Consider the following 25,091-nt stretch of genomic DNA (forward strand, 5'->3'; position numbering starts at 1 on the left):
TTGGTACACACACTCTGCGCGATATCATGTTATGGAAAACCGCCCTCTCTAGTGAAGTCTTGTAAATACGCCAAAACCAAAGATCCTATGATGATGATAAACAAGTTTAATATAAATGACTATAATAGTAGTACAGCTCAACCCCATCACGAAACGAAATCACAAATTTCAAATCAAACGGAATGCAGCGAACACATTGTCGTCCTAGACGACAATATTGACGACTGTTGTCTAGGGAATTTCGAGCTACCTGTGTATTAAACATATAAAATTTCCAATGAATTAATTACGACATTAACTTCGCACATTTCATCACCACCAAACGCATCTGCGTTGATTTATTGCTGGTCAGATTTAATTTTTACTCTATATTATATTTTTTAAAAACATGTAAAATACTTTAACTTGTTATGCCGCTTTAATGATAACCCTAATCTGGCTGTATACACATACAACATTTTTTTTTTAATCGTTGATTTGATGCATGTAGGCTCCGGTTGTGTAAGCATGTAAAATGTAAATGATTTTATTTGAATGCCTTTATTTATACAAATGCATGTAAATTATAAATTTATTGAAATCATGAAGCATGTAAAAATATAAAGGAAATACAATATACTGTACAATGAAAGCAATAAAAATTTGATTTTAATGCCTATATTATTTTATGTAAATGCATGTAAATAAAAAATTTATTGAAATCCTGAAGCAATAAAAAAAAAGTAAGGAATATTTCAGCACTTTGGTTAAAATTATTTAGATTTATGTATTTTTTATCTTGCTTTTTTTATAACTAAAAAAGTAGTAGTTTGATTTCTGTTCTGTTATGTGTGCAAATTATGTATCAGCCGTACGTCACCGTTTAAATACAGCAACCAAGGTATCAATCACGTGTACAGAACCGGAAACATCTCAGTTCCATGGCAACAGCTATGACGCCCTCTCCCAAAAATGAATACTTTTTTGTTTTTTTCTGCCAAATTGACGCTTCTATTTGTTACGCGTAAATCGCAGAGAACGCTATCTTGTGCTTGTGTTTATAAGATCTTTGGTTTTTAATTTAGTTGAAATTGTAATTTATTTTGTCTCTGTTTTAGTAAGTTGTTTGTTTACCCTAATTTAAGTTCGGCAAGTCCGATTGGTTATATAAATTCGTACTCAATTCTCAGAGAAAAATCACACCATGGGGAGGCTATGCTTTTACTGTGCAGTGTAAATTTGAGTTTCACTTGGAGGCTACTGTACTGAACGCTGTTTAAATGTACAGATTGATAATACTGTACAGTACTCTAGTGTAATATACAGGGTATGCTTTCACAATTCAGATCAACAGATTTTCACACCACATTGTCTCACCATCAGACTGTAGTACAGAGTTTTAGAACAAAAAAAAAATGTGTAGGTCAGTAGAATAACACTATTTTTTTTAAACCAAAAATGTGTAAAAAGTAGAAAATACACAAATAAGACAACAATTTTTGATTAGCATCGCGGATCATGCATCAAAATAGGCTAGGCCTTGGCCAACTAGCCAAGGCTGTTTCAGCCTTATTAGCTCATGAAAAATTAATTTTGTTCCTTGAAGTAAAAAAAAAAAAAAAAAAAAACTAAAATTAAAAAGCCGACCCTGAATTCCGTTAAATTTGGGTCAGTCGGGCGTGGTCAACAACATTTTTTTCTATTTGGCCTAATTCCAAGATGAGAAGTTATCTAGCACTCCCTATTTAGTACCTGTATGTGGAACAAATTTTTGTAAGAATCTGCAACAACACAATAGTGGTATGCAGACTGAACGAGATAACAAGACAGCTTATTTTTAGATTGATGAGAGCAATTCATGTTCCAGACAAAAAGTATGGAAAAATGTCTAACAATAACATCAAACAGTCCCAGACTAATCATCTCAGAAAAAAAAATTCACTAGTAATGCAAATACACAGACATGACTTCTTTCTCTTTTTAATTTTATTTTTACAGAGCAAAAAGATGATTTATGTTGGCGAGCATTACAGTATTTTTATTCTCTTTTAAACTTTGCTAGCAAGTTCCTTTGCCTTGAGTCGTTCAAATTTGTCTATCTTTGCTTGACTCTTCTTTCCAACATGTCCACCTCCCCAGTGGCGACGGATCTGTAAGACGAAGGATAAAGCATGATTTGTAAGAAATGTATTAATTATTACACAAATAAATTACAGAATATACTGCACTTAAATGATGTACTACAGGGTTGCTTGCTCAGGGTTAAAAAGCTCATTGGTTTGTAACCACATGTATAATTCAGGTGAAGAAATTCAAACATCATTGCAAGCAGTTAACAGAAACATAAATGTTAAAACCCCTGTTATGTTTGGGGTCATTCACAATTACAGTCAAACTCGTTTAGTCGAATGTGCTCAAGTCGAAAAAAATTGTCAAAGTTTAATTTATTTTTATGTCACTTCACTTTTTTTTTTTTAAATACAGTAAATTTAATTGTATTGTAAGATACGTACAGTAATTGTAAGATAAATGTCTTATGGAATTTGGGCATAGGGAATAACCCGTCATATAAAACAAATATGCTAGTTTTATCTTCATCCCAATCTTTGTTGCATAAAAACTATCTGCAGAGCATCACCTGCTCTCCTTGCAGTGCAGCGAGAAGCAAGTACGTGCATTTCAGTGGGCAATTTTTGAATGGTCCATTTTGTGGCGGGGTATACACATCTGGTTTACTTACTATCAATATACGTGTTGAAATATAAATATAAATAGACTTTCACCTAGTAAGTATTGGTTTGGTCTTTGGGATTTTCCAACTAAATTTATCTTTTTTAAAACGTGTTTGCTTGATGGCCATGCAAAAATCAGTTATTAAATGTTAGTTTATCAAATATAAATATGATTAAGCTTTAATTTAAATATTAACTGATTTCTCTTTATACTGTATTCAAATGAATGGCATAGAAGCAATTAACAAAACATTTTTAAATATAATGTAATAACTGAAGAATTAATGTAATGTATTGCTACTCTGAAGAATACAGCTTTCAAGGAAGTTTAGGAAGCCTAGGCCTTTACTTCCACAGTACTAGGCCAAATGTGCGGTCAAAATCGTGCATGTACCGTCAGTGCATGTTAATTTGTTCCGGTCTCTGTAAGGCCTAACTTTCCAAGTAAAGTTGCTATCGTGATATAACTCGAATAAAATTCAACTTTGCTTTAGTCGAATTTAGTATAACTTGAACTATATTTGAGTGGCACTTTAGATATTATTTTAACACTATTATTAATATTCTTAACCATTTTCAAACACACAAAAAGTGTTTTAATAATTAAGTTTTCATACCTCATCTCCTCTGTCATTGTAGTTGGTTCGGACAGCATCAATGAGCTTGTTGAGGGAGCCCTTGTCCTCACTGTTGACTTGGGTGAAAGCTAGGCAGGTACAGGTCTTCCTGTGAACAACCTGTCCCAGGCGGGCTTTGCCTTTTACAATGCAGTATGGGACACCCATCTTACGGCAGAGGGCTGGAAGCCACATCACAATCTGTAATAAACCATTAATATTTCATGTATTTATTCTGTTTTACTCCAAGATAGAGATAAGTAGGTTAGGTTGTAAAGAAAATTAACTCCTATTCCCATTGGGAATCACCTGCCATTTACATGTTCTGAAAAAAATTTATACTATTATTTACTAAATTCACATTCATGGTGGCAAACCATTTTTTTAAAGAATAAATTTCTGGAATATTTCACCATGATAGTGGTTTTAAGATGGATGAACAGAAAATGATGTGTTTGCTCAGTATTAAAAAGCTCGGTTTTATATCCACATGATGTTTCAGGTGAAGAAATTCAAACATCATTGCAAACACTGCATCCAAAAATATACCAAAGTTTTAAATCAACAAACTGCAGGGATTAATAGGGGAAGGAAATGAAAACTTCAGTCTTATGTTCATTGTATCAATCAAAGTTAACAACCGACCAATCAGAACATAACCAGGATAACGTGCATGTCTCACAAACACATTCATTATCAGACAAATGCACTGTCGTTCTGTGGAACCTTAGGTTAATTATCAAAAAAGTTAAAGTTTGGCTTGTATAAAATTGCCACACATTTGCAACAGTGTTACACTGCAATTTATTTACTGCACAGTCTGTCTGCAATTGGGACGCCTTCCTGTATCAACCGACCAATCAGTGTCCCCAACAGCCGTCAGCAATAGCATGTAATACACTGTAAAACGTTTAACATTATCTCACCTCCAGTGGTTCAACATCATGAGCGATGACCACCAGCTGAGCCTTCTTGGATTCAATCAAGCAGGTGACGGTGTTTATACCTTGACGTACAACAGGTGGACGCTTTGTTGGGGCACTTTCCTCGCCTTTAGCTGTCTTCTCTGCACGGTCACGGAGGCGGGCTTTCTTCTCCTCCTTGTTTTCAGGTCGGTACTTGTTCAGAAGACGGAAAAGTTGAGTAGCTGAAAATATAATACATGATTATTAGCTAGATTTTAAAATAATTCATATTAAAATGACCAAATTTAAAAAAAAAAACATCTTTCAAAAATAAACTGTGATGTACCTCAGTTACAATAGGATGATTTCATAACAAAATGGTATTCATCTAGCAAATATTCAAGTGCATCATTGGAGTATCACAAGTTTTAGATTCATGAATAAAGAGTACATATAAATTACCTGTCTGTCGGTCAAGTGCTTGAGAAAACTGATTGATGCTAGGTGGAACCTTCAGACGTTGGTACAGGACAGCCTTCTGCCTCTGCAGACGTACATACTTTGGCCACCTCACAAAACGCGTCAAGTCACGTTTTGGTTGGATGTCTTGGCCAATACCAAAGTTCTTGGGTCGCTTCTCAAAGAGTGGGTTAACCACTTTCTTTGGTGCAGCAGTCTTTGCTGCATAAGGGGCTGGGGCCACCTTCTTTCCCTTTGTCTTCTTGGCTTTTGGCTGAAAATAAAATATTTAATTATACAATCGCTGTACACCTAGACTTAATGAAATTAACTGACATCAATGAGACTGGAATAGTGGCTAATGCAATTTGTGCGGAAATCCTGGGGAATCCCCTTTTCAATCAAAAGGAAATTTGGAGTATTTACAAAAGTCAGGAGAAGCTACTCATTATAATTATACCTGGGAGTTTGCCCGAGGAAAGGCTGGTATATAAAATTAGGCGTAAAGTAGGGGATGGATTTATAGCTGAGGTGGGCTTATACCTGAGGAAATACGGTACCTAGTTAAATTCAATTTTATATTCCTGCCTTTTCATTTTTCTTAATCACATCTTTTACTGAAAAACCTTACATGCTACTAATAATAATAATAATATACTATTCCACCAATCATGAGTCACAGGATAAATTCAATAATATATAAACTGCCGGCGCTAATGCACTTTCGCACTTAACTTTTAATTCTTAATTTTTTTACCTCAATGTTCTTCTCACAGTCACAACATATAATTAACAAACATGTTCACATGATTTAATCACTCACAAAGTACCTTCTTCAACAAATAAGCCCACAAATAAGTACAGCGAATCTGTGTTCGCTAGCACGACGAGCAGCTGCCATTTTGCAATCAGTAAGAAATTTCCAGAATGTCTGAGTTTGCAGCGTGAAGTTTTTTGATTAAACGTTTATGAAATATTATCTATTTGCCGTATTGTATGTCATTGTTTATATTGTATGGTGCTGTTGTTTGACTATGTGTGTTCACATGAAATTCACACGTACAATAATTATTTCAAAAATTAGTAATAATCCAAATGCGTACACAGGTCGAAAAATAGGGCCTAGGAGCCTAGGCCTAAATACAGAAAGACAACTATTAAAGCCAATGATAAACGTTGGTTCGATTAACCTCGATTACGACAAGAAAGTTCAAAAAGATGGTACTGCCACATTTTGTTGTTGTTGGATGTTTCATGGGAAAATTCCAATTAAAATTATAAGACTGGCCTTTAATGGTTTCAAAATTTAAGAATTGAATCGGACATTCTGGCAATTTCTTACTTGATTGAAAAAAAGTAGAGCTCGTTGTGCTAGCTAACGCGGAAATCCTGTATCAACCTATATTTATAAAGGTACCTTTTTGTTGAAAAAATGTACTTTATGAGTGGTTGAATCATGTAAAAATGTTTTATAATTATGTGTTGTGACTGTGAGAAAAAAATTCAGGTAAAAAAATTAAGAATTAAAAGTTATGTGAGAAAGTGCATAAATAAAATTAAGCTAAATTTGAATATTAATTAATTCAACTAAAAAATCCTTGATTCAACAACAATTATTGAATGCGAATGTCCAATCACCCTAGCTCCACCACATATTATTACCAAAGAATCTAGGTGGTACTACTATACTAGAAAGGAACTTTACACAGACAGAATAGCCTAGGTTTTCAGGATAGGAAGGAGAGTATTTGGAAAGAATCCCCATTCTATTCACTCATCAATCAAAGCCCGTCCCTTGCTTGTTTTGGTTCTTTCTTCTAACGTTTTGGTTGGGAGCCCAACAACACGCAAGCTTTGGCCTATCTATACCTAGGCTTGCCGCTTAGCCTAGTCTACGGCCTACGCCTAGGACCTTGTTTGGTAGCTAGACAACAAATCCATAACAGGAAATGTTTCAGTACATAATAAATACAATTACGATATACTATGCCTACATAATGCCTAGCGTATGTAGGATATATAGGCGTCTGCCCTGCTGCTAAATAATTTGAGCTGGTACGCTCATGTTTACTAATAGTTCCGAGCAGAAATATTTTTCGCATTATTGTACATTAACAAAACATATTCGATACAAAAAATGGCTTAATGTATCTTCTTTAAGGTCATACAAATAAACTTTTTTCATCGAAAAATTCAATTTCAAGAGTGATGTGGTAGATTTAAAGTGATTTTAGGCAACACTTATTTAACTCTTCCACTCACCATTTTGGCCGTAGGTTGAGAGGTCGAAATATTAAAAAATAAAAAGTGCTTTGAAAACCCAGCAGTTCCTGATACTCTCCAAGAAGAAAAGATAGCAAACAACTAAATAAAAAAGAAAGTTCCATAAAAGTTTGTCTTTATATATTGTATTTATTATCGTTTAGATATATTACTTTTAATAATAATATTAAAATAAATAGATTTCTTGGGAAACTTTTGATCGATTTTGTTATTGAGAAGGCTAGCCTAGGCCTAGTTTCAAAAGAGGGCGCATTTCTTCGTTTTGTTTCCAGGCGGAGCGGACAATTTTTCTGGCTGTTTTCTACAACTTGAAATGTAAACAGCAGTGTTTTTTTTATAGCCGAAGGTAGGGAATAAACTAGGGGCCTAACCTAGGCTCATTACATTTAGCCTTAATATTTCACGGTAGTTAACATCACGACGCCTTCTTGTTTATACCTAGCTAGGGCCTAGGCCTACTACTAGGCAGGCCCCGGCCCCGAACTAGGAGTCTAGGCCTACTAAGCCTAGGCTAGGCCTACTACTCTAGGCCTAGCTAGGCTAGGGCCTAGCTAGTTAGTCAGGCTTAGACCTAGCCTAGGCTAGTCTACCTATTTAGCAGGATCCTTCTTAGTTAGCATAACGGGTACGGTGTGCAACCACTCACTGATCTCTATTATGTGGTTTACTAATATCGGCCTAGCTAGGTTGTACAGATTGTATTTTGTACGGCATGTAAATGTTGGTAGCCCAATGTTGGTAGTGATGTAACAGTTTAGACGAGTTTTTGTTTTGCATTGGCATTTGTTTAAATTATTGTTTAAAATAATGTTTCTTGCAATACTTCTACTAATTGATTTAACAAAATCATTTTTTTTTTTTCGCTGTGGCTAGAGATACGGTACTGTATTTCTACTTCCTTTTTGCTAAAAAGGTAAGATAAGTGGCATTACGTCACCATCACCCAATGATGTGCCGAAATGTGTGTGACATCATCTTTCTCCACAGTGTCACTTGTGAGGTGAGCAGTGTGACTAGCGGAAAATGTCCTTTGCCTAGCACATGATTAACTATTGCAAAGAGTTACAGGTTCTCATAATACTGTCACCGAAAAATAGGCGTAGGTTTCCACTCATTAATAAGAGTCATGTCTTTTATTTATAGCCTTATCAAGCAAGGCATGAAACCTCAGGACGTACAGTATGCCCAGGCACACATACAGTACTACTAAGTCTTTGCTCTAATCTGTTTACATGACAACACTTGCACTAAAAAAACTGATATAACGTTTAAAGAAGAGGATTCATATAGGCCTACTAGCATTTTTTTTTTCCATAGTACTGTTTTAAATGTGCCTGCATCAAAAGCATATTCGAAAAATTTGACACTAATAATCATGATGGGAAAACTTATTCTCTTGATCTGGATTCTAGTTGAATGATGTTTATCATAGGGGAAGTACCATAACAGTTGCATGTGCATTCAAAGTGTATGAATATTGTGGTCAGATTGTAAAGCGTACTATTAATGTTGAGTATATATTATTATAACCTAGCTTCTTGTACTAAAACTTGGGATGAGATTTTGGGGGTTGAGAACTTCAGACTTGGTATGACCATGGGGAAATTAGTTTATGACTGATACAGTATATGCTACCCAGATTGATCTATGTCAAAGAGCAGGGCCGCCTACAAACGAAGGGTCTAAGCGAAGAATTTAAGCAAGGCCTAGTAGTAGAGGCGTATGCCAAGAGTTTGGTACAGGATTCAGTCCTTGTTTGATAACATGGTTTACTGTATGTAGTCCAGATAAATGACATGACTCTTACTGAGTGGAACCATACACCTATTTATCGATGACAGTACTAAGTACAGTATAGTATTGTTTGATGTTCTATTATTACAAGTACATCGTTCGCGTTTCACCGCTCATTGTGGGTGATCAGCAATGCCAGTCTTGAAAGATGACTTCACACACATTCTTGCACTTCATAGGGTGATAGTGACATAATGCCATTTACCGACCTTTAGCAAATGGAAGTAGAAATACAGTACCGTATCTCTCAGTAGCCACAGCGTTTTTTATTAATCACTGCCTCAAACCACTCAATCATCAATGCGCCTGTACAGTGTACATACAAAACAAAAGCGCAAGCAATGTTGCATTGTTGGTGAGCGTCACCCTGGTTCAAAAGGTTTTTGCTGTGATGACGTAGGTATTTGTGAAGTTTTGGGCTACCCAACATGGCATCCAACCTGTAAAGTAGTAATGCCTGCGCAGGGAATATATCCTCCTTGCAAAAATTTGGCCTAGAAATCTGCCTGCTCATTTCTGAAAATAAGGGCCAATTTCCGCTCAGATTTTGCAATGTATTATACAATAATTAAAATTCTGCTCACCTAAATATCTTCCGCAACAAGTTTGAGCTGGTTGTTGAGGTACCATCACACAATAAAACTTTACAGCATGGCATGGTGGCTTCACTAAAACCACTCAATGAGTAATTCAGCTATTGGTAAAGGTCAGTGCTGTCAGAGTCTGAGATCAGGAATACAGACTAACTCATACATGCCAATGCGTAGTCGCACCCACAGCTCGTACCCAAATTTTGACTGACTCGTACCCATAATAAATAGAGCATTATCTTTTGGATAGAAATCATGTTAAACTATATTACAAACTTTAACTAAGGTTAAGTTCAAGCCAGCTCCACCAATGAACAACTCGGAGACTCAAAATGGCAGACTTCAGATAGTTATGTGTAGTTGGCCACTTTTTTAAACATTATTATTGGAGGTGATCATGGCATTTTTTGTTATGTACGTAATGCAGTGTCCTATACATCCCGCCCTCTCAATGATTTGTTTTTGTAATTAGCCTAATATAAATTAAATTATTTTTTTTAGATATTAAAGTTTCAAACCAATCATGGCACAAGCTGGGCAGCGTTCATCAATACCTCAAAGTAAAGACCATCTTTTGAAGTCGTATAACAAAAGATTGAAAGATGATGTGCGTTCTATGCTAGAAAATTTCACAGAAATCATCAAACTTGCCAAGGTAGGTAGGACAACTCTGCGAATATGTTACTTATCCATGTTATTATCTCTGCCAAGGTTATGTCTGTCTGTCAGAGATATTAAACAGAAACTAAAGGATGGATCATCATAAAATTTAGTGGAATGGTACATAATTATGAAAATGATTGACCTTTTGGAGGAAATGTTAAGGTCATAGAATTCAGTTTTCCCTCTTGACCTTGAGCATAAAAGAATATAATGGAATCGCCCATACACAAGCCTGCGTATTGTTCGGTATCCAGGTACAGGGTGGAGGTGTGCACTCTATAGAGTGACTGCTCTCGCATTTATATTTATTTCTTGCTCATTAAACTAAATGACTTTTTTTTAAAAGGTTGAAGAAGTCAGTCAGGTGTCCCAACAAACACAAGGGGAGCAAGACCACAATGAGATGCAAGTTCGAGCTGCTAATATAGTAAGTATTACCTGATTGGTGAAACACAGGCATGTTTTCCACCTCCATCAAATCAGACCGGACCTAGCTTATCCATGGTGCTTAATCACACATGCACATCCTACCTGCTACTTTCTGCTATGTTAAAAATATAATGTCAGTTTAGAGCTATTAAACGTACTTGACTAATAAAATCATATACAGCATATGTTATACTTACTTTGTAAACAGGTACTTGTGCTGTATATTAGCTTCCAATTGAAATTTTGAGCAGGAAAATATTTTTCTCACCAATGCATAAATACTGCAGTTAGCTTTTGTATATTCCTCGCATGGACCCTTAAACTGGTTGGTAATCAATTTATGGAATGATGTAGTAAAAAAGGGGTAAATCTACAATAACTCTTTAGATCCATGTCTAATTGGAAATTATTATTAAATTACTGTTTTGATTTAATTTTCAATTGATTGAATTTTCAAGATTTTACCAATCAAACCGAATGTAGTAATATACAGTATTAAAACAAGGAAAGATTCTAAAGAAAATCTAAAAAAAGAGAGAATTCTTTTCGTCTGGATTTATATTTCTTCAAATCCCAAAAACATAATGATCATAAAGGATTAGCTTAATTTTGTTGATTTATTATCATTTTTTATCCTTTTTTAAAAACCAAAGGATCCACTAATTAGTCTTAAATAAAACAAAAAGACAGTAACTCCGAAAAGAGACAGAAACATTTTAAGATTCAACGTTTTTTTGTTTTATCCTTTTTTGGTTCATTCATAACTTGTATAATTACTTTACATATTTTCATGGATTTATATAACAGTTAATCTTGCATAATTCAACTTTGCCTAACTCAAATAATTTTTAAGTCGATTTTATTTTACATACTGTACCAAATTGATGTGTTTTCCATTAAATAACAATCTGTAAGTTGAATTTTATCCAAGTCGAACAATTTTTCAATGTCATTTTGGATCCGACTTAAGCAAGTTCAACTGTATGCATAATCACCTTATGTTTGCGTTATTATTTGGAGTGTGATTTGTTTAAGCTTGACTTTTTTTTTTCTACTCCCCACCCTCCCAGCCTCTATCTGTATGATGATTTAATTTTTAATCCTTTTACACAAGGTCCGAGCTGGTGAATCTCTAATGACACTGGTAGCTGACATCAAACAGTTTTTGATCCTGAATGATTTCCCTTCTGTTAACGAAGCTATCACCAAGCGTTCACACTATCTAAAGGGTGTACAGACAGACATTGACATGAAGCTCTTGCAGCTCAGAGATGACCTTGCGAAAGACCTCTATGAAATTGAGGAAGAATATTACTCATCTCGGTACAAGTGATTACTCACTGGACTGTTGTAGGTTAATGTTGTTGAGTCCCAGGTGTCTGATGAAGCAGGATATGTAATTTTAAATACAGTATATGAAGTATAAAGCCTCATTCACACTGAATCCAAATTTTCGGATTGGAAGGCCTACCAAAATTGGACCACGAAGAATAGGGACGCTGGCGTTCAGCGCATCGGAAACGCTATCCGAATTTTGGTCCGGATCCGTTGTAAATTCAGCTTTAAGCTGGACACAAACTGCACCAACAGGTATCAGTTCCTGCGAGTCCATGGAGAACTCAACACGACAAGGCACATGCAGCAGATTTTTTTATCAACATTCACTCGGACTTGCCAACAATCGGCAGTTGTCCAACGCTCACATAGAGTGGAGATAAGTTCGGCCTATGAAGTGTGTGCCCCGCACTAGTGCTATAATGCATTTTGATGATTCGTTATTCATTCTTGTAAGATAGAAGAGCTATATCAAGTACAGTAATTCAAATGTCTTGTGGAAGAAATTGATACTTAATTTTTTTTTGTATGAAAAGAAAATTTAGTTGAAAGTGTTAAACATGTATAATCTTAAGGTGAAAATTACGAAAACTGTTGCATGTTTGATGGCTGTGAATTCAGCAGAGGACAGAGTAATTATTCTTTAACAAAGTTTTTATAAAGCATCATTACAATTTAATTGAGAAAAAAATCATCTGGATCTACTAAATATTAGAAACAAGATTGATTACAATTTAAGATACATCACATACAACGTAGTTGATCTTTTCATCCAGCCTCATTAATATTGTTTCTTAACACTGTCCAGTGTATGGACATGCACATGCATAATGCATGAGTCTCGCGCATGAGCAAGCACCCACTTTTTACGTCTTATGCCTACATTTTATTATCTCACACATCCATAAAAATTTTATAATTTACTTAAAATTCCTAAAAACAGAGTGAATTTGTCATTAAAATGTGAATAGAGGCCATACAAGTTTCTCTCAATGAAATTATACCAACCAACATTGGTAGCAGTTTCACCAGTACAGTTTTTTTAAATAACAGAGTATGATAGTTCGGGTGAGTGCATGTTATTTGTCTGGATCCTGCTAACCGTGTGTGAACATAGCCATAAACTATTCTAAGACTAACCAAACTATTATGTGTTTTTCAAGCATTTAACTGATTTGTAACACAAAACCACAATATCCACTTCACTTTAAATCAATATTTGTGTATCGCATAAAGCACACTGCACAATGTACAAGTAGTTAATATGAATTTCAAATTCTATACATTGCAGCAATTCAATTCAATTTCTTCAGTCTACTATAAATAAATATAACAGAAATGTGCTTTGAAGCTATGTTCCAAACAGTAAAAAACATTAAAATGATATATTATTAAAACATTAAAATATAGTAAAGCACATTAACCCTTTTGCTGCTTTCCCCCGGTACTACCGAGGGCATGATAGTACCGGGGGAATGAAAATAATTCTTTTTAAAATTGTTCCTGTACTGCAGGCGCCATCTATAGTTGTTTCTATGAACTGGAGGTGATTTCTACTGAATTATATGGAGTTAATGACTAATTGTTGCGAAAAACTCATCTTGCAGCGATTTTTTGGAATTTTTTTTTCACGATTCTGCCGACAAACATGGATTTTTGTCTGTTTTAGAATAAAATGATGAAAATAAATCAAACTATTGATTTTTTTTTATTCATTTTATGTATCTTCACCATTATCCAGTGAAAAAAAAACAGCATCCCATAAGAATTTCTATCTTTTTTTACAAATTTATGAAAATAGGGATTTCCAATATGGCCACCCCAAGGTCACAATGCCACCTAATTAAAAATTTCAATTTTTTCCCATAGGCCAAACTTTTTCCAACCCCAACAAACAAAAACAATTTCGAAATAACCTCTTTTCGTCTTTTTTTTGGCATTTATTTAAAAATAACCTTCTTCCTAAAAAGGTCCAGCTTGAAAGGGTTAAGGGATTTTATTAAAACAATATAATATACAATAAATACATTATTAAAATACAGTAAAAAGTATTAAGATATATTATTAAAACACTTTAAGCAGCATTTTAGAAATTCTGAATAAAGTGACACTAAAAAATAAAAATATTCATAATATTAGATAATATCGGGAATATAATTGTACAATTATGAATATTTTAAAGCACTAAAAATATTTAACATGAGAGTATAAATGCAGTACAAAAATAAAAGAATACAGTTACTGGTCAAAAATACTGTATAATTAAAATAAGGAATCCTGCTCTAAAGCCTTAACTTGTTGACATGAAATTATTTATGAATGTAAACCAACAAATTGTTTCTGAGTTAAATTGTCTTGTGAGATAATCATTAATTTTATAACAGTTACTAACTCTTTGGACTTAAGTAAACATGCTTACATGGAATGTTTTCTAAGTTAAATTCAAGAATGTTTGGTGAGGATGGTCCACCACAAGATGAACATGTTCAATTGTTTACAAGTTAAAAAACATTTGTAGTATTATAGTTATAAACACTTGAGAACTTGTAAACATGCGTACATGGAATGATTTCTGTTTTTAATTCAACACTGTTTTGAGAGGGTGTTTCGCATCACACTTTTAACCAGAGTTAAAAGGGGTCCTGTCCAAAGTCTCCAGGAAATCAGGATGGCCCAAACGGACAAGAATCTCATACAAATTTATTAAATCGGAATGCTTTACTACTGTACTGCCCCTTTATTATCATTTGTCTCACAAAAGTACTGTCGATTGGCATTAGATGTCCTACCCTACATTATAACGATGCAATATTTTTGAATAAAAGGAAAAATATTTATACTGTATTAATAATATACAGTCGACTGGATACTACAGTGAAAGTAAACATGCCTACATGGAATGGTTTTTTAAGTTAAACTCAAGAAAGGTTTGTTAGGATGGTCCGACAAGATAAACATATTCAAATGCAACTAGAAAAAAAAAAAAAAAACATTTATTACAGATATGGTACTAACACTCTTGGGAACTTAGATAATCATGCCAACATGGAATAGTTTTTGTTAACTAAATTTGAATATTAAACAGCACAGTGACATTCTAGAATATAGCTGTGGTTTTGCCAGAATTTGCCAACTGGGGATGGGTGAGATCCTGGCGAAATAATTTATTTTTAAATAATGAAAAATTTAGGGGGCCCTAGGCCAGCTGGCCCCTCCCCCACCCCTTTTGAATCTGCCACTGAGAAGGATGTTTCTCCATTCTCTTGCCACACATAAAAATAGGTGATTTGATAAGTATTGTTGAAACAGTTCTGCTGAGCCCTAACCTTTGGATATTGGCCAGGCCAATGACAATAGTTTTGCCATGTTGTTAATGAACATTTCACCAACAGAAAATTCAAAAGGGCACTAATCAAAATGAAAAAAAATCTGAAATACTCTCAATAGCTTTATATAAAATGTCAACTGCATCACTTTCCCAACCATCATATACTTGAAATACATTACCAATTTCATCTGGAATCACAGAATCCTTTTCCGTTTTAACAGGAATGAGTCTTCCTCTACGGTATTCTTTTTGTTCTAGCAAAAGCTCTTGTTGCATTACTGTAATATACAATGGATGGTCTGTTATGTCTACCTTCATATATCCAATCACGCATGCTTTACTCTTTTTTAGTGCATTAATAACAGCAGTTTGCCGAATTTCACCAGGCCTGATGTCTCGCTTATCATAGAATCCTTGCATATTTTTTCCATTTCTTTTCTTTCTTTCCTCCAGCTTTTTTAATGTGTTCTTTTTCCAGTTTTCATTGTTACTTATAATGAAGAAGTCGTAGGTAAACCTTTAAAAAAAACCAAAACATTTAAAAAAGAAACAAATTTAAGAAATAATGTTATTGAAGTTGCAACATTCTGAAACAAATTATCTTATAATACATGTTATCAATACAAATAAGATACCTAATAATGATATATAGTGTCAATTTTAAACAGAGTACAAAAAATACTCTAATTTTCTAATTTGTGACACTCTCCCTCTCTCTGAGTACACCATAAAATGATTGTCTTGTATAACTGCGATCATCATTTTATCTTTTTCATAAAAGAGCACATACTCCTGCCTTTCGCTTTATTGCATCGGATCTACTACTGTTTACTGCAAAGAAAACAGTGCTGTCCAGTGTCAGATAGGTATCGAAAACTCTGCACTAACTTAATTGTAACCTTATAAGTTGTGTAGTATGCAGGCAATATGAATTCCATAGTCTTGGGCCGGCAAGAAGAAAAAGCCACAGAACCGGTATATTTACTGGTCCCTGGCACAGGTACTTGAAAATCTTGTGTAACTGGTCTAGTTAAAGCGAACTAACAAGGCTGTTTACTTACGAGATTCCACATTACCATTGTCTCCTTCACCTTCCTGGTCAGATATGACATTCCTTGTTTCATTCACATTGTCTTTGAAAAAAAAAAATGTATTCATTACTGAATAATCATTATTACATCCGCCAAAGGAGGTATGTACTCAACGCTCTCTGTCTGTTGTTTAGCAACTTCATTCAAAATAAATGGATTATATAAAACTTAGTAGAATGGTACATAATATTCGAAGAAAGAGATGATTAAATTTTGGGAAGAAAAAGTCAAAGGACAAGGTCACAAAAATTATATTTTTGACCCCAAGCATAAAATACACATGGCCTGTGTATTGTTTAGTATCAGGCACATGGTGGGAAATAATGGAATCAATCATCATACACAGTCTGTATATCTGTGTATTGTTTAGTATCAGGCACATGGTGGGAAATAAAGGAATCACCCATCATACACAGTCTGCGTATTTGTTTGGTATACAGGCACACGGCGGATGTATGCACCCTATGGAGTGAGGTTAAAGGTGTTTTTGAAACAGAACGCTAGGAAGATGACGACGGATTTCTGACAGCCTGAGGTCTACTGCAAATGCGGTAGCTGTCGTTTTTGTTGTCATCTATTAGACAACGACAGGAAAATAGGTATTTCAAGGCTTCTCAATTAGTGTACCTCTCAAAGTACGTATTTTTCCTTATGTTACTGATTGGAATTCTATTTCAACATTCCCATCACTTTAATGAATATTATATTATTATTATAACACTTGAGTGGTTTAATGAAAGCAAAAAGTTTTTATGTTTGTTAGGTCCAGGGCACTGTCTAGCCAAAACTTGGAGGCCTTTCTTTGTTAATATTAAATAAATTATTTGTAGTCTATCCTATAGGCCTAGTAGTCAGCGAGTTCTAGGTCCAAAAATATTTGCACCCAGACAAACAAAAATCAATCAATAGTGCCTCCTAGTTTAGATTAAATATTTAGTTTAAATAAAATTGTATTAAAATTAATATTTTCAAAGTTTGAGAGTGCCATTTCCAGTCATCTAGAGGTGCCATAATCATCAATTATCTTACCTCAGCCCAACCATTTCCAATTCCTGGACCCACCACTGAAACTGATGGCCATCAGCATCCTCTTCTCCACTTACTAGCCACAACTCAGGCCTACGGCCCTCGACTGACGCTTTACATCAAAGGGCCGGGCAATTAATCTTGCGCTAGGGCCCATTTTCACCTAGCTATGCCACTGATAATATACATTCATAAGTTATATATTTTAAACATTTGGCAAACAAAATCAGGCTTTATATTTATTATGCTATTATATCATTGTTATTTTAAGGTTAGTGTTTATTTTGTGGGTTTATTTTAATAAATTAAAAAGTTCTGCTGGGCATCGGCCTTTGATGGACCCTCACTATGATTGAACATTTGTAAAACAGTCTTAAATTTTGTTTATGACTTGTTTTGTGCATTATACCAGGGGTGGATCCAGAGATGTCTGAAAGGGGGCCAAAAAAGGGGCTAACAGTTGGGCTGATCGAGATAACACCAACCTAGGGGTCCTTGGGCATTCCCACCCAAATTTTTGGTGTTCTAGACGCCTGAAAATAAACTCTGAGGCACTTTGAGCGATCAAATTTTTTAAAATTTTTTTTTCTTTCTTTTCTTTTCTTTTTTTTCTTTTTTTGCTTTCAAAAAGCGGGGACCAGGTCCGGAGCCCTGTATACTGAGACAGTCCTATAGAAAATATATTATAATAAAAAAATTAAATATCCTGCCCTGAGTTGATTTATGATTTATGCATAATTTTCAGCCTATTTTTTGCTCTTATTCTATCTAACTCAAGATGTTGAAATGAACAATTCTAATTTTTCTTTAAACTTTTTGACGTTTTTTAAATTTTGTTTTCAGGTGGCCTTATTTTAAAATGGTATGGGCAACATAGTAAATAATGTTTCCTCTTTATTGTACAACACATCTTGGGGATCAGTGGCTGATCCAGGAATTCAAAATAGAGGGGGCCCGGGGAGGTACTTCCACAGATGGAGGATCTACACAACCTTAACCTCACCATGGTTGGGGCTGAGGTAAGATGACCGGAAATTGCACTCTCAGACCCAAATTTTGAATATAATTTTCTTTATATCTCCATTAAAAAAAAATTGTAAACAATTTAGGGGGGACACAGGCCAGCTCATGGGCCCCCTTGAATCCGCCACTGGGGATGAATGGGAATGCTTGTAGCATACAAGTTGTACGTAATCATTTCTGTTTTACTTGCTTACTTGTTAAAACCCATTAAAATTGTTGGAAAAGACTGTGAAAAAAATCGAAAAAATTTTGTAAGAGGACTACATGTACATCTAAATTGCACGGATTACTGGGAGTCAAAAATCTGTCGTCGTCCTCCTACTGTCCTGTTTGAAAGCACCCTATTGTTACCGTTCTCAGTGTTGCAAGGAATGAAATCACCAAATACAATTTTTGTGGAACAGACAGTGCCTAGTTGGCTGCATGACATGACAAAACGGGGAAGAAGTCAGAATGAGTGGTCTACATCCATTTCAGGCAAAGGCTTCAACATGAAGTTGGCCCTCAATATTATTATTAGTTTGCAGGCTGTACTTTAAAGCCACATTCAGGAGGGAGGTGGGGTGTCTCTAAGGTGATTTAGACTATCCACCTATATAAGTTTTCCATATTTCCAACTGTATGTTGTGAGGCCTGCTAAAATACTGATTCCTAGTACTGGTACTGGTACGGGCATTTATAATGCGCCTCATTGGGTCCACGCTGTGTTGCTGCTGGTAATCGGCGCAGGAGGTAACCCCACCAGGCTCCCATTTATACTCCTGGGTGATGAGAAGCAATGCAGATAAAGTGTCTTGCTCAAGGATGCAAGCAAAATGCACAGTATTGAAACCCCGACCTCGAGGTTGGGAAACCAAACTGTTCCCGCTGTGGCAAACCGCTTCCACATTCCTGTACTGTATAACTCCTTTCTCTAGAGCATACTAACAACTTCTCTATAGGCCAACTTACGAGAATTCACGTTACCAAGCGTGTCTCCTTCACCTCCCTGATGCGAACTTCCAGAAACTGCCATTAACGTTCCATTTACATTTCCTTTGAAAATAATATTCATAAAATTCCTTCTATTAACATTTTAACAATTAATAAATAATAATTTTTAAATACCAGTAGCGTTCCTTATGATGTTATAATTAATGTTGAAATATTAAATCCCAACACAATGGTGTGTATTTCAATACTTAGAGTATTTATTATACTTTCTTAGTAAAGTTCCTGGTGTTGCAGAGAATCTGCAATAAATCAATCTTATTAAATAGAAAAAAATACAATCAGTTCAACAATGTCACAAGTGACATATATTTAGATGTTTGTTATTCAGTTATTTCATTTCACTACAAACAGATTTCACTATTAATCTAGGTAGGTTGTAAAAGTTACTTTGTGTGTAAATAAATTGCATGGTTGTGTTGAGTATGCAGATGAGGAAAATTTCATCCAAACTTGATTCCCAAAGTAAAGTTTGTGGTTGAATCTTTTCAGAAATAAATCGGTAAATAATATTTTGCTAATATTTGTATTGTGATCTTTTGTTAAGTATATGTTCGGACCCTTGTTAGATGTAAAAAAAAAGTGAATCCTTGCCGAGACACAGCGCTCATAGACCTGAAGCTTATCCCAGTTTCAAGTAGTGTGAAGTGGATAAGAGCGTGATGCTCCCACTGGGCGGGATGCTGGTCCACCGCAGGTTACTCCCCCAGTAATTCGCTTATACCCATTTACACACTGGGTAGACTGAGGCAACGTAGATAAAGTACCTTGCTTAAGGACACAAACGAAATGCACAGCGAAGGATTGATACCCCAACCTCAGGGTTGGGAAAACAAACCATTTACACTACGCCAAACTGACTCCACAGATAGCTTCTGACAATATTTAGTAATGTTAGTGGTTTGACCGCTACTCTTTGTATATGATCTCCATAAGTATTGATTCCCTGGATAACTTTATTTCTCTAATGTATTTGCTTTTACATTTGATATTGTTTAAATTATTGTTTTTGTTGTACAAACTGTGTCACTGTTTTTGTTATTATTATTGTTATTATTATTATTATTACTATTATTATTATTATTATTATTATTATTATTATTATTATTATTATTATTATTATTATCATTATTATCAACATAACTAAATCAACATAATCATTAATAACTGTTGTACATCATTCATCTAATGGGGAGGGGGATTAGTGGTGTGTAAAAATGGAAGCAAGTGGTGATTGATGGTGTCACCTAGAACCCAGACAGGGTCACATGGTAAAAATATTAAAGATTTAAGATTCCCCTTTAAGTTTTATTACGAAAAATAAAAGATTTTATACTCACATTTTCAACTGTTTTAAAAATATGTACATTTTATTATTTAAAGGGGTGGGGGATTTGCACGTAGGATATGGGCTTGTATATATGCTGGGATAAAAATGTACCAGTCTAACCTCAGCTCAGTTGGTATAACAACTGAATGTCATCAGACTTGTGTTTAAATTCTGATGAAGTGATATATGTTTTTCTCAGATTATGTCACAAGAAATGTTGTCTAAAGCTTACCTTCTTCAATGTAAGGTTGACTTTCTGAAGAAATTGTCCGTACCCTTCTTGACCCTTCTGCAAGAACAGAAATAAAGCACTGTATTTAAGATTTCTGTTGAATCATCTTTTTTTAATGTTTCATTTCTGTAATTTTTTGTTTCAAATATAATGTTACACTTCAAAAAAAAATTCTGATAAAAGGAAAGAATTAAAATAAACATAGTGGTATAACAAATTATTAAAATTGTTTGTACACACATTTTTTAATAAATTAATAAAAACATATTTCATTGTTCTCATAACACTCGGTATCATCTTGAGTACTCTTACAACGTGCCTAACTAGTGTAATACTTGCAGATATACATACAGATAGGATGGCAAGTAAGAAAAAGATGGAATTAATGCACCTACTGCACTTACCTTCTTGACTGCCAACAGCTGCTGTGGATACATCTTGATTATCTAGGAAAGAAAGTGTCAAATATATTTCAATCATAGTCTCATAATGTACATTGTAAAAGAAAACTATAGTACACATTATTACTATTTCCATTCATTGTGTCATTGTGACTGTAGTTCATGAAGAATATACTACATATGCAGTTACAAATCAAATTGCTTGATTCCTAATATAGTTATTTCTTTTATGATATAAAATATAAAATTACGCATTGAGCTACTTTAAGGTTATAAATGTGGTCATGTGATTCTACAAATACTAAATTTCACATAGAAGTAACCTGAAGTAAAAATTAATCATTACTATTTAATATTCCTTGGCATAAAAACATATTATAAATCGACAACAAAATCTGAGGAATAGTGTAGAGAATATAGAAGTTAAGGGCAATTTTGATCCCAGATCCCCAAATAGTTTTTTGAGCGGCACCAACTAAATTTTTGGCCATTTTGAATAAAAAGTGTATCAAAATTCTCAGAAGATAAGCTGGTTCCCAAACAAAATGGAACATTACTCTTTTTTTACCCTTGTATATTCCACCTCTATTATTAGAAAAGATTATAGCTTTCACACCTTCAGTATTTTAGCTAGTAACACAGAGCAAATGTTTCACTTTAATATAAAATAAAGGTGTTCCTATCAAGATTAGTATCAGTAATGTTTTCTTCATTTGAATTTCTTCCACTTCTTGTGATGTCTGAAATTACATACGATACGATACGACAAAACTTTAGTGTCACAACAGTATAAATACAGCTATGAGATATGATATGATATGAGATATGATATGATATCGGATTGCACGGATTACTGGGAGTCAAAAATCTGTCGTCGTCCTCCTACTGTCCTGTTTGAAAGCACCCTATTGTTACCGTTCTCAGTGTTGCAAGGAATGAAATCACCAAATACAATTTTTGTGGAACAGACAGTGCCTTGTTGGCTGCATGACATGACAAAACTGGGAAGAAGTCAGAATGAGTGGTCTACATCCATTTCAGGCAAAGGCTTCAACATGAAGTTGGCCCTCAATATTATTATTAGTTTGCAGGCTGTACTTTATAGCCACATTCAGGAGGGAGGTGGGGTGTCTCTAAGGTGATTTAGACTATCCAACTATATAAGTTTTCCCTATTTCCAACTGTATGTTGTGAGGCCTGCTAAAATACTGATTCCTAATACTGGTACTGGTACGGGCATTTATAATGCGCCTCATTGGGTCCACGCTGTGTTGCTGCTGGTAATCGGCGCAGGAGGTAACCCCACCAGGTTCCCATTTATACTCCTGGGTGATGAGAAGCAATGCAGATAAAGTGTCTTGCTCAAGGATGCAAGCAAAATGCACAGTATTGAAACCCCGACCTCGAGGTTGGGAAACCAAACTGTTCCTGTACTGTTTAACTCCTTTCTCTAGAGCATACTAACAACTTCTCTATAGGCCAACTTACGAGAATTCACGTTACCAAGCGTGTCTCCTTCACCTCCCTGATGCGAACTTCCAGAAACTGCCATTAACGTTCCATTTACATTTCCTTTGAAAAAAATATTCATAAAATTCCTTCTATTAACATTTTAACAATTAATAAATAATAATTTTTAAATACCAGTAGCGTTCCTTATGATGTTATAATTAATGTTGAAATATTAAATCCCAACACAATGGTGTGTATTTCAATACTTAGAGTATTTATTATACTTTCTTAGTAAAGTTCTTGGTGTTGCAGAAAATCTGCAATAAATCAATCTTATTAAATAGAAAAAAATACAATCAGTTCAACAATGTCACAAGTGACATATATTTAGATGTTTGTTATTTGGTTATTTCATTTCACTACAAACAGAATTTACTATTAATCTAGGTAGGTTGTAAAAGTATTTGCTTTTACATTTGATATTGTTTAAATTATTGTTTTTGTTGTACAAACTGTGTCACTGTTTTTATTATTATTATTGTTATTATTATTATTATTATTATTATTATTATTATTATTATTATTATTATTATTATTATTATTATCATTATTATCAACATAACTAAATCAACATAATCATTAATAACTGTTGTACATCATTCATCTAATGGGGAGGGGGATTAGTGGTGGGTAAAAATGGAAGCAAGTGGTGATTGAGGGTGTCGCCTAGAACCCAGACTGGGTCACATAGTAAAAATATTAAAGATTTAAGATTCCCCTTTAAGTTTTATTACGAAAAATAAAAGATTTTATACTCACTGTTTTAAAAATATGTACATTTTATTATTTAAAGGGGTGGACGATTTGCACGTAGGATTACGGGCTTGTATATATGCTGGGATAGAAAATGTACCAGTCTAACCTCAGTTGGTATAACAACTGAATGTCATCAGCCAGACTTATGCTTGAATTCTGATGAAGCGATATATGTTTTTCTCAGATTATGTCACAAGAAATGTTGTCTAAAGCTTACCTTCTTCAATGCAAGGTTCAAGACTTTCTGAAGAAATTGTCCGTACCCTTCTTGACCCTTCTGCAAGAACAGAAATAAAGCACTGTATTTAAGATTTCTGTTGAATCATCTTTTTTAATGTTTCATTTCTGTAATTTTTTGTTTCAAATATAATGTTACACTTTTAAAAAAATCTGATAAAAGGAAAGAATTAAAATAAACATAGTGGTATAACAAATTATTAAAATTGTTTGTACACACATTTTTTAATAAAAACATATTTCATTGTTCTCATAACACTTGATATCATCTTGAGTACTCTTAAGGCCAACTCAGACAGCGTCGGCCGACGCAGCCCAACCCGATTTATCGTCGGGGACAGTCTTAAGCCGTCGTGAGAAATATTAAACACGTTTAATATTCTACTACGCGACTGCCCCCGACGCACACCATCGCGTCTGCATTCAACTCACGCAGACCCGACGTGACAACAAATCGCGTCGGGCTGCGTCGGCCGACGCTGTCTGAGTTGGCCTTTACAACATGCCTAACTAGTGTAATACTTGCAGATATACATACAGATAGGATGGCAAGTAAGAAAAAGATGGAATTAATGCACCTACTGCACTTACCTTCTTGACTGACAACAGCTTCTGTGGATACATCTGGATTATCTAGGAAAGAAAGTGTCAAATATATTTCAATCATAGTCTCATAATGTACATTGTACAAGAAAACTATAGTACACATTATTACTATTTCCATTCATTGTGTCATGTGTCACTGCGACTGTAGTTCATGAAGAATATACTACATATGCAGTTACAAATCAAATTGCTTGATTCCTAATATAGTTATTTCTTTTATGATATAAAATATAAAATTACGCATTGAGCTACTTTAAGGTTATAAATGTGGTCATGTGATTCTACAAATACTAAATTTCACATAGAAGTAACCTGAAGTAAAAATTAATCATTACTATTTAATATTGCTTGGCATAAAAACATATTATAAATCGACAACGAAATCTGAGGAATAGTGTAGAGAATATAGAAGTTAAGGGCAATTTTGATCCCAGATCCCCAAATAGTTTTTTGAGCGGCACCAACTAAATTTTTGGCCATTTTGAATAAAAAGTGTATCAAAATTCTCAGAAGATAAGCTGGTTCCCAAACAAAATGGAACATTACTCTTTTTTTACCCTTGTATATTCCACCTCTATTATTAGAAAAGATTATAGCTTTCACACCTTCAGTATTTTAGCTAGTAACACAGAGCAAATGTTTCACTTTAATATAAAATAAAGGTGTTCCTACCAAGATTAGTATCAGTCTGACTTGAAAAAGTAATGTTTTCTTCATTTGAATTTCTTCCACTTCTTGTGATGTCTGAAATTACATACGATACGATACGATAC

At 34.4% G+C, this 25,091-nt stretch overlaps 3 protein-coding genes and 2 non-coding genes across 18 annotated transcripts in view; 1 reads left to right on the forward strand and 4 right to left on the reverse strand.

Annotated features, from left to right (window-relative positions):
* Positions 1 to 1,943: 1,943 nt before the first annotated feature.
* Positions 1,944 to 4,972, reverse strand: LOC117102695 (60S ribosomal protein L7a-like; the record flags this gene model as incomplete). Its single annotated transcript, XM_033243080.1, has 4 exons — positions 1,944 to 2,129; positions 3,329 to 3,529; positions 4,255 to 4,475; positions 4,696 to 4,972. Coding segments are annotated over 4 exons (801 nt in total), but the record flags the coding sequence as incomplete, so codon positions are not given.
* Positions 2,231 to 2,307, reverse strand: LOC117102713. The gene has a single exon (XR_004444460.1). It is a non-coding gene; the product is annotated as a small nucleolar RNA SNORD36 (small nucleolar RNA).
* LOC117102714 lies at positions 3,783 to 3,856 on the reverse strand. The gene has a single exon (XR_004444461.1). It is a non-coding gene; the product is annotated as a small nucleolar RNA SNORD36 (small nucleolar RNA).
* Positions 4,973 to 7,218: 2,246 nt separating the features above from the next.
* LOC117102708 (mediator of RNA polymerase II transcription subunit 22-like) lies at positions 7,219 to 13,174 on the forward strand. Of its 3 annotated transcripts, none has more exons than XM_033243111.1 (4): positions 7,219 to 7,321; positions 9,861 to 10,014; positions 10,369 to 10,449; positions 11,566 to 12,763. In XM_033243111.1, the coding sequence occupies exons 2-4, from the start codon at positions 9,883 to 9,885 to the stop codon at positions 11,782 to 11,784; spliced, it is 432 nt and encodes a 143-aa protein (XP_033099002.1). In that variant the 5' UTR covers positions 7,219 to 7,321; positions 9,861 to 9,882; the 3' UTR covers positions 11,785 to 12,763. The 3 variants fall into 3 exon arrangements, with proteins under 3 accessions (XP_033099002.1, XP_033099003.1, XP_033099004.1); XM_033243112.1 differs by having other exon boundaries at positions 7,222 to 7,290; positions 11,566 to 13,174; XM_033243113.1 differs by lacking the exon at positions 7,219 to 7,321 and adding an exon at positions 7,984 to 8,043 and having other exon boundaries at positions 11,566 to 13,174.
* Positions 12,452 to 25,091, reverse strand: part of LOC117102707 (cell wall protein IFF6-like) — a 31,149-nt gene continuing 18,509 nt past the window's right edge. For 10 of the 12 annotated variants that reach the window (XM_033243100.1, XM_033243109.1, XM_033243108.1 and 7 more), the window contains 9 exons: positions 24,991 to 25,062; positions 24,304 to 24,345; positions 23,693 to 23,752; positions 22,696 to 22,779; positions 21,211 to 21,252; positions 20,807 to 20,863; positions 19,206 to 19,289; positions 16,174 to 16,247; positions 12,452 to 15,630 (listed from right to left, as the gene is read on the reverse strand). In XM_033243100.1, the coding sequence (XP_033098991.1) occupies positions 15,199 to 15,630; positions 16,174 to 16,247; positions 19,206 to 19,289; positions 20,807 to 20,863; positions 21,211 to 21,252; positions 22,696 to 22,779; positions 23,693 to 23,752; positions 24,304 to 24,345; positions 24,991 to 25,062 (947 nt within the window). In that variant the 3' untranslated portion in view covers positions 12,452 to 15,198. Of the gene's footprint in view, positions 15,632 to 16,173; positions 16,248 to 19,092; positions 19,290 to 20,806; positions 20,864 to 21,210; positions 21,253 to 22,695; positions 22,780 to 23,692; positions 23,753 to 24,303; positions 24,346 to 24,990; positions 25,063 to 25,091 lie in introns of all 12 variants that reach the window. The other 2 variants (XR_004444459.1, XM_033243110.1) reach the window with 2 other exon arrangements.

Source organism: Anneissia japonica, unplaced genomic scaffold, assembly GCF_011630105.1.
Source record: "Anneissia japonica isolate Jap-2015-1 unplaced genomic scaffold, ASM1163010v1 scaffold287628_len271844_cov180, whole genome shotgun sequence".
NCBI classification, from domain to species: Eukaryota; Metazoa; Echinodermata; class Crinoidea; order Comatulida; family Comatulidae; genus Anneissia; species Anneissia japonica.

Coding starts and splice junctions, on each gene's coding strand:
- LOC117102708 (XM_033243111.1), top strand. CDS start 9,883: ATGGCACAAGCTGGGCAGCGTTCATCAATACCTCAAAGTAAAGACCAT. Junction 10,015..10,368: donor AAATCATCAAACTTGCCAAG/GTAGGTAGGACA, acceptor TTTTTTTAAAAG/GTTGAAGAAGTCAGTCAGGT. Junction 10,450..11,565: donor AAGTTCGAGCTGCTAATATA/GTAAGTATTACC, acceptor CTTTTACACAAG/GTCCGAGCTGGTGAATCTCT.